Genomic DNA, 9337 nt, shown 5'->3' on the forward strand with positions numbered 1-9337 from the left:
GCTAACGGGCTCCTTCCGGGGGTGGTTCAAGGACACCTCATTACAGCCCGGGGTTAACGCTGCCGTTAACCTGGTGGGAGTCGTGGTCCCTTGAGAAGCTGACGACAGGTAGGATGTGGGTAAGCTCCTACATGCGACACTGTACCTGTGAGTCCAGGATTCCCTTGAAGTCCTCGGTTAAGGAATAAATTCCAGATCACAGGTGTTGCCCTGTGTGCCCTCCTGAAGGAATACCTCTAGGAGCCTTTAGAAGGAGGTGTGTTGCATGGGCACATGAGAAATTTCCTGCCCTTGTGGCAAGAACTTGTGCCAACCAGTGCTGACAGAAGGAGCCACTCCAAGGCCGGAAGCCAGGGGCTGTGACTGGCCTCGCCGAGTTGGGAGGTGAGCACTGGGCACCCTATGGGGCAGGATGCACCTGTCCCATGTATCCGAAATCAGAGCCACTGTGCCAGACAACTACAGGGGCTCTAAATGTTTTGGGAGATCTGCCCCTCGCCCCTGCCTTTGGTCCATGGCACACAGAAGCTTCAAGAAATCCAGTAGTTTTGGGAACAGCACAAATGGCATTGTGCGGAGAGGCAGATACACTCGACCCTCGTGGATTCTGTATTTGCGCATTTGCCTGCTCACCCTCGGTGCTTTCAGAGTCACTTATGGACAGGTGCGCGTTCCAGCTGAGGTCAGACAAGGTGACGCCCGGCTGTCTCGTTTCAACTCTCAGGCTGTACACAAGTGTCCTTTTCACAGTCTACTTAATGCCACTTTTTCCCTCACTTTCGTGCTCTTTGTTGGCAACTTCGCTGTGTAAAATGGCCCCCAGCACAGGGCTGAAGTTCAGGAAGGTGGCCATGTGCCCCACAGAGATACTATGTGTGTTAGGTGAGCTTCGGTCAGGCATGCGTTCCAGCGCTGCTGGCCATGAGTTCCATCGTAACAAGTCAACAACGTGTATTTTTAAAAGATGCCTTTAAACAGAAACGCATGTAAAACCAGATTATCTATTGATCACTTGACAAAAACATTGTGGCCAGAGGCTGGCAGGAACCTAGCTAGCCCTGCGTGTCCCCGAGGAGCAGTGGTTTACTGTTCACTCATTCAGTGCTCACGGTGACTTTGTAGAATGTGACGATCGCAGATAATGAGAGTCGACTGTATGTTCTAGAATTCAGGGGTCGCAAGCTGTGGCCCACGTGCTGGCCACCTGTTTTTGTAAATAAAATTTTATTTAAACGCAGATACAGCCATCCGTTTACATACTGTCTGAGGCCACTCAGGCACTACCCCAGCAGAGTTGCGTGGCTGTGACAGACCGTCAGGTGTACGGAGCCTACAGTAGTTAACATCTGGGCCTTTACAGAAAAGCTGGCCATCCCTGCTGGCTGCCGCTGCCAGCTCCAGGGCATCCTAGCCGTGCCGCTTAGGCAGGCTGCGAGATCTTGTCCTGCTTCCATTCCCTCACGAGTAAAGTGCGCTGTCACTGTTGGGCACCCGGCTGGGTCCTCGTGAGCAGTAAATGGGGACGATCTGTGAGGCACGCTGACCGCAGGGCCTGGCACAGAAGAAGGCGCAGTTGGTTTTAGCTCTTGCTTTTCTTATGTGGGTCACAGCCATCCTGGGGGAAATGCAAGGTGACGGTTGGTATAGGGCTGTCCCAGTTCCCCCAGAATCATAACAGGGTTTGATTTGGCACGGGTGGCAGGGGAGGGGCAGGGTTCCTTGGCTGGCGTGGCCATCGTCTTCACACCGGCTCCAGGAAGCCACTGTTTGTTCCGTGAAGAGCAAGGCCTCCCACACCCCTGTTTTCTCTTCCAGGTGACCAACCGCGGCGAGGCCCACCTCGAGCTGAATGCCTTCCGCAGGAAGCATGACTGTGCCCTGGTCATCTCTGGGGACTCCCTGGAGGTGGGTGCAGGGACCTCGCCAGGCGGGTCCTCCCAGGAGCATGCCCCTTCCTGCGGGCGTGGGGGACGCGACCTTGGCCCACCCACCCGCCTCGCTGCCCCCAACAGGTTTGCCTCAAGTACTATGAGTACGAGTTCATGGAGCTGGCCTGCCAGTGCCCGGCCGTGGTCTGCTGCCGCTGCGCCCCCACCCAGAAGGCCCAGATCGTGCGCCTGCTCCAGGAACGCACAGGAAAGCTCACCTGTGCCGTCGGTAGGTGGCTGCCAGGCCCTGTCCCCATGGCGGGCGGGATCCGTTTTCTGTAACGATGATTGGACCCCGCCGCCGTGTTCTTCGGATTCCCCAGGCTACTTTACTCGGGCCGCGGTGTCCTCCCCACACAGACTTGGCTCTCTTTTTGTTACAACTATTATTTTTACTGTTTCCCTTTGAGAAAGAGTAGATAAGGGTGCCCGGGGGCTCCTCTCCTTAGCTTGCAGTTCCTCTGCCAGTGACACAGGACGGGACGCAGCACTGAGAGGCGGGGTGAAGACCACACACCGAGGAGCTGGGTCTGGGTTTTGCTCTGCTGATTTTCGCTGGCCGGGCGCCCAGTGGCTTCCTTCCCCCGTCCGAGTCTCAGTCTGCTCATTGGCAGAAAGAAAGGAGTAGTCACAGCGTTTTCCTCCAGGGGTGCGTGCAAGGATTAAACGGGGTGGCATTTAAAAAGTGCTCATTGCCACAGTGCCCAGTAAACGTTCAAAGGTGCGATGTCCGTCAGTGCTGATAAGTGGTGACATGGCGCGGCTCAGAGGCGGGGCTGGGACCCTCAGCCAGTCACCTGGTCCCTGTGACTCAGCTCCTCTGTAAAATAGGAGCCCGATACCGCAGGTCGTGGCGTGGTTAAACGGAGCAGAGCAGAAAAAGCAGGCAGTAAGCATTCGTCGCAGGGAGAACACGTATGATCACGGAACGCCAGAATGAAATGTGGGGGTCCCGTTTCTCGCCTCTCCCCCATCTCCCGGCTTTTCTCTCTGGTCCGTGTGACCCTCAGGTGATGGAGGCAATGACGTCAGCATGATTCAGGAATCCGACTGCGGCGTGGGCGTCGAGGGCAAGGTGAGCACGTGAGGGGAGGCCACCTGTCGCCAAGCGCTTGGAGCGAAGGTGGTAGGTGCTGTGTCGCCGGGCTGGGGGCCACTCTGCTCCACTCACTAGGGTTTCTTTCTCCTCAAAGACACAGCTTTCGTGCTGCTAGATTAGAAGCGTGAAACAGAAGGAACTATGCATCCTAATTACCTAGTCTCATGACCTGGAAGTCAGAATCCATTCCGCTGTGTCTTACAGATGAATGTTGACCTCTTGGGAATTGTAGAAGAAGTTGGCATGGTTTGCCCCTCGCTAAAAGGCCTCAGCAGCCACAGTTATTTCTAGTGTGTGTTAAGAGCATAGTTTTTCTGTCTCCTCCCTTGTCAACTGTGTGCTTGCCTCCCGTGGTTTATTCTGCTCGTTCTAAATTTGTGCCCTCTGAAGCAGCAGTCCCCAACCTTTGTGGTATCAGGGACCGGTGCTCCTAGGAGAATCTAACGCCCGATGACCTGAGGTGGAGCTGAGGCGGTGATGCTGGTGCTGGGAAGCGGCTGCACATATAGATGAAGCTGTGCTCGCTAGCCCGCCGCTCACCTCCTGCTGTGTGGCCCTAACAGGCCATGGACTGGTACCCGTCCACGGCCTGGGGGTTGGGGACTCCAGCTCTAAATAACTCTCGGCGAGAATAGTGGTCACCGACTTCGTTAGAACTGTGTGTAAAATAAGAGCACAGGGGCCCTGAGCGAGGCCGGGGGATGCTCCCTTGTCCATTTCCTTCCACGTCCCCGTGAGTTCGCCTACTCCGTGGGCCCCTTCCCTTTCCCACCCGTCCTGGTTGTCAGATTCTCATCCAAGCGGACAGTTTTGTTAACAGATAACTGATCTTTGAATGAGAGATGTTCAGTCTGACGTCTATATGAGGCTCCTTTAATGGAGGTTTTTAAGATGCACACTTGAGTTTAATAGAATTCTTTACACATTTCTATGTAGAACTGAAACGTTTTCCCTTAAAATCATATTCCTTTTTTTTTTGGAGTATAAAAGGAATAAGTAAAAGTCACTGTAAAAAATTAAAACAGTTTAGAAATGGATAAAGTACATCCTTTCTTTTACATAGCGGCATCAAACTAGTCACATTGATTATTCTTCCAGAATTTTTGCCTGTGCGTATATTATTGGTTACAGGTATGTATATATCACATATATACACATATATATATATATATATACACACACACATATCTTACACATGCACATATACAATTTCATGTACAATTTTAAATTAAAGTCATTATACTATCCATTTTTAATTCAGCTTAAATCTGTGATATTTTGGATTTTTTTCCATGTCAGAACATGTAGATCTATCATTTTTTTACCTTCCCTCAAACTTTCTATTTTGAAAAGTGTCACTCCTTCAGCAAAGCTGAAATAGAACAATGCATTCCTGTCTACTCTTTGCTTTAATTTACCACTTGCTAACATTTGCCACATTCTCTGTCTCTGCCCCCCACCCCCCAAATCAGTTGACAGTCAGTTGCAGATATGGTACCCCTAAATACTTTGGCGTGGACCTCTTAAGAACAAGGGCCATTTTTCTTCGCAAGAAACGTTATTTCTCTCTCCAAACGTAATGTCGATATAATAATAATAATACATAATTTTCATAGTCTAATTTCCTCAGTTGTCCTCAAAATGCTTTTTTAAGAAAAAAAATCATAGCAACCAGTGAAGGATCACATATTGCATTTATTAGCATGTCTTCGTGTCTCTTTAATCTTCTTTAGAACACTTTTCTCCGTCTTTTCTTTTTTTCGGGTGGGGAGTGTTTATAACACCATCGATGTTTTTGAAGCGTTCAGGACAGATGTAGACTGTCCCATGATGTCTCTGTGTCAGAGGGATTTACTGCAGGTTCTGTGTTTTTGGTGTGAGTAGCACCGAAGGGGAGTTTGTGTCTTCCTGTTGTGTCACGTCGGGGGCCCTGATGTCCGTCTGCCCTGCGCGTGGCATCTGTCGTGTACCTTTATATAACTTTACAATTACAAAATTCTATTATATGGTTGCACTATAAATTATTTCCACTTCTGTAAATGTGCAAAGCTGTGTGTTCAGGAAGGTCCCATTTACTACCCTTCACAGCATCTGATTTCCCCCGCTCTGCATTTAACTCTTAAGGAGACCGGATGCTGCAAAACATCCATCTTTGAATGACTCTTTGCTTCTGATGCACATTATGGAGCGGGCCTTAGCCTCAGGCTTAATACTAGATCCGTTTGACCTCCAAATTATGACTGTGATTCGGAATGTTTTTTATTTAAATAAATTCCTCTTTTTAAAATCAAATTTAGACTGGGACCACCAACTGTGTATAGCTTGAAACCAAAGAGTCTCTTTATTGAAGTTCTTCAAAGATCTCCTTACAGTGTCTTGCTTTTTCAATTAAAAAAAAAAAAGTGTTTTCCTTGACCTCTCGTGCTTCTGACGGTGCCCGATTTCGTTGGATTTTAGGAAGGAAAACAGGCTGCCTTGGCCTCGGACTTCTCCATCACTCAGTTCAAGCATCTTGGCCGGCTGCTCATGGTACACGGTCGCAACAGCTACAAGCGCTCGGCCGCCCTCAGCCAGTTCGTGATTCACAGGAGCCTCTGTATCAGCACCATGCAGGTGGGTGTGCAGCTGGCATCTCTACACAGGTGCGCGCGGCCACACTGCAGCTGATGGACCGCAGATTGCATGAGGTCTTTCCTCTCCTAGCAGGTGAAGACCATGTCTGCCGTGTGGAGTGCACGTGGACATCGGCAGTGCTGCCTTTCAGTGCTTGGCACGAAATGGGTGTCACGTAAATGACCAGAGTTGTTATCATTGGGAGCGAGTTTTTGTAATTGGCTCGCCAGAGACAAAAAAAAAAACACAGCGTAAAATGCCGAGTGGGTACCGAGTTTTCCACATGCAGAAATAAGGGCCAACAGAGGGTACCACAAACGAAGGCTCACTTGCTCTTTCTGAGTGATTTCTAGATGCTGGGTGTCTGGCTAAGTTCACAATACAGTGTCTGGTGCAATCCTCACAGTAGCCTGTGCCCATTTTGCCGGTAGGGAGTCCGAGGCTCAGGGTAAGGAATTGGTTCAGTGTCCCTCAGGGGTTTAGTCTGTTCAGGCAGGGGGACTCCTCCCTGTGCCCTTCATCAAGGTCTCGTCCTTGGGTATCTGTGATGCAGAGCGGGCTGCAGCAGTTAACTGTATACTAGCAAGAAGGCTGAAAGGAAGGAAAGAAAACATTTTAGGTGTTGAAAACCGTCCACTGATTTTCCTCCGTCAGCATTTAGGTGGGGACACCCCCAGAGGCGAGAACATAGGTCCTTGAATGATACCGATTTGTTCAACGTCGTTTCATTATGACGTGTGTTGGTGAGATGCCGTGGGAACTTAACTCCTTTTTAAGCCAATTAGCCTATGGCAAAAATCGGTGTCGGTGTACGTCCTGTTGCTTAACGTCGCAGAACCTGTCGACAGTGTTGAGTGAGGACTTGCTGTATCCGTGAGACCTTGAGCATGTCGTCTGCTACCCCGGGTCTCAGTCTTTGCACCTGTGAAACGGGGATGACAAGACCTCCCTCGCCTCTCGAACACGGCTGCTTTGAAAAACAGAGAGTTTTATAAGGGATCAGGTGCTGAAGGCATCCTGACCATGATGAACAAAAACAAAACAGGATGATATGTAAAATAAGGTGACCTTTTAATTTGCGGGGGAAGTGATTAATCATACGTGAAAGGCAGAAGGCGTGCTAGGCTGCCTTTGAGAATGCATCGGGCAATGCGGCTCTGTGCTCATGAGAATTCTTCCTCCACTGGCCTCATCCATGCCCTTTGGGGGGTGACTGTATGTTTTTAATATCTACTGCATTTATGAGTGTAGGAGCCTTAAAGTGATTTTCATCAACATGATGTAAATCTAAACAGCTGGTATGGTTCACTATAATTTATGTTAGCTCATCAAACGAACTGGATAGTCCTACGGTTTTAATCACTGGGCAATTAATCAGCTCATCCCTGGGCCGATACATAAGAGCTGGCCTAGATGAGCTGACTTCTGTAATGCCATGAACATCGATTCAGAAAAAAAATATCCCACCAGGAGAAATTGTTCTTTGTCCTGCAGGAAAATGCCCGTGACCCCTGTCCACTGTGCTGAAAATGGCTGGCTGAGCACAAGTCCCCGTTAGCATCACACCTTGGCATCTGTCTTCAATACATATGGACATAGCGTTTTTATTTTCCCCATCGTCCTCTTTCCAAGATGAAGGCTTTTAATGGTCAGCCCTACCCTTTTAGACAAAGAAGGCTCTTGATGTCGATTTGCAAAACTAGACACCAGGCTTTCGACATTGTACACCCATTCTTTCTCTGCAGCGGTCCAGTCTGGATGAAAGGTCATTTGAAAAGTGGCTGTTAACTTTCAATTCTGAAAGCACGACCAGGGTGCAGCCACAGCTGCTCATGACCGTGGCCTGGTGCCGAGTGAACACCCATAACAGGTGATGAGAGGGAGACATTTCTGGTTAGACACCCTTTCTAGTCACTGGTCTGCTCAGCCTTCCTCCCCGTGTTCCGTTTTTAAAAAGCCTCCAGATGGCAGTTGTCTCTGGTCTCCCTTTGGCTTTATACTAATAGAAATTAGTCTGGAGACCACTTTCCTTCTGTAGATGTCCAGAGAAGAAAGCAACAGAGCACAGGCCGGATTTGATCGCCCAGCCTATTTTTCACTGCCAATAGCTAATAGATTCCCAATCAGGCAGTAAAGATTTGTAAAGATTTGTAACTACCTTTATTGCTTTTGTCTAATTGCAATTTGTAAAAATTGGAAAAATACTGAAACGTGCAGCATAAAAAGTAAAGCCACCTCTGCAACCCCACCCTCCAGGGGAACTGGTATATAGCCTCACGACGCAGGATAGTTTTCCATGTTGGTTTCCCTACGTATGCCAACTTATCAGTTGCACACCCAGAAAGGCAGGAATTCTGACCTCCTAGGAGCGTGGGCTCTGGAGACAGGTGGACTAGAGTCCCAAAGTGCCATTTACATGCTCAGTTTCCCCTTCTGTAGAATGCACATGACATGAGGACTCAATCTCGTGAGTGGCTCTGAAGATTCACTAAGCTCATATGCAAAGTGTGGCTGAGTCTAGCTCGTGGAACTTGATTAAATGTTCACAGAGGGTCTGAGAGTGGACTCTGGAGCTCAACTCCTCGAGTGTGACCCCCGGCTCTGTCACTTATGAGCTGTGTGATCTCGGGCAAGTCACCTAGCCTCTCTGTGCCTTTCGGTCCTCATCTATCCAATGGGGACGATGACAGTACCTCCTTCCTAAGGTTGTGTGAGGCTGAGCGCACTTGTGACAGTGCGGATGTAGAGGAAGTGCTCCGTATGTGTTGGGTGCCGTGTGTATGGACATAAACGTAGGGCTTTTGTCCCGATTTTGGGTAACACCTTCTTCCTCCTTGGCACAGGCTGTCTTCTCCTCCGTGTTTTACTTCGCCTCCGTTCCTCTCTACCAAGGATTCCTCATCATCGGGTAAGGAAATCCAGGCAAGGCATTACTTTTTTTTTATGAAATGTCCCTAAAATGCCGCAGAAAAGGGAAGAAACCTTGTGTAAAGACCCATCAGTCCCTACGTCGCCAGTCGAGGCAGATCCAGCCATGCAGTTTAGAACCTTCTTGAATAAATGTTTTTGAACCGCCGAGCCTGTAACCAGGTTGAGGAAGCGGAGGCCAGCAGGCTCGCGGTCCACAGCACTTGGCCATTTGTACCTGGTGTGGGAGAAACGCCCACGAGAGTCAGAGACTATTGGCTAATTGACAACCAAAGCAGGATCAAAGGATCAGGGACTCAGCGATCCCCTTGGGTCTTAGAAAAAGAGAAAGGGGGTCTGAAAAGTAGCCTCTTTGGGTGGCTGACCACAGTAGAATGTCCTGCTGTCAGGTCTCTGGGGTGGGCCGGAGCCTTGTTCTCTCACTGAATCCCCCTGAGAGCTTGACCGCCATGTGCCACTGACCCGTTAGGGTGTCGCTTGGACATCTGCTGCCATCCAGCCCATCCCCACTCCTCACCTGGAATGTATGGTGCTCCCTTTGACCTTGTCCGAGAATGCACTCAGTCTCTGAATCACCCAGGTAGGCGGGGCTTGGTTACCACCTGCCCTAGGTAGAGACGCATTTGGAGTGCGCTCCTGGTTATGAAGAGGCCCGGAACGTTCAACTGGCCACTCGGGGGACAGTCTTACAAAGCACACCCTCCATCTTCTTATGTTTCATCCATTCAACCTGAGAGGAGGCGCTGGAATTCTGCCTGTTTCTAATTAG

The 9337-nt window shown here is 49.6% G+C and overlaps 1 protein-coding gene across 1 annotated transcript in view; it reads left to right on the forward strand.

Moving 5' to 3' along the window:
- Positions 1–9337, forward strand: part of ATP9A (ATPase phospholipid transporting 9A (putative)) — a 113484-nt gene that overhangs the window by 95160 nt on the left and 8987 nt on the right. The window contains exons 20-25 of the mRNA XM_023534081.1: positions 1816–1905; positions 2013–2157; positions 2939–3003; positions 5485–5640; positions 8484–8548; positions 9038–9092. Of these exons, the coding sequence (XP_023389849.1) occupies positions 1816–1905; positions 2013–2157; positions 2939–3003; positions 5485–5640; positions 8484–8548; positions 9038–9092 (576 nt within the window). The remainder of the gene's footprint in view (positions 1–1815; positions 1906–2012; positions 2158–2938; positions 3004–5484; positions 5641–8483; positions 8549–9037; positions 9093–9337) is intronic.

This window comes from Pteropus vampyrus, unplaced genomic scaffold, assembly GCF_000151845.1.
Source record: "Pteropus vampyrus isolate Shadow unplaced genomic scaffold, Pvam_2.0 Scaffold117, whole genome shotgun sequence".
Classification (NCBI taxonomy): Eukaryota; Metazoa; Chordata; class Mammalia; order Chiroptera; family Pteropodidae; genus Pteropus; species Pteropus vampyrus.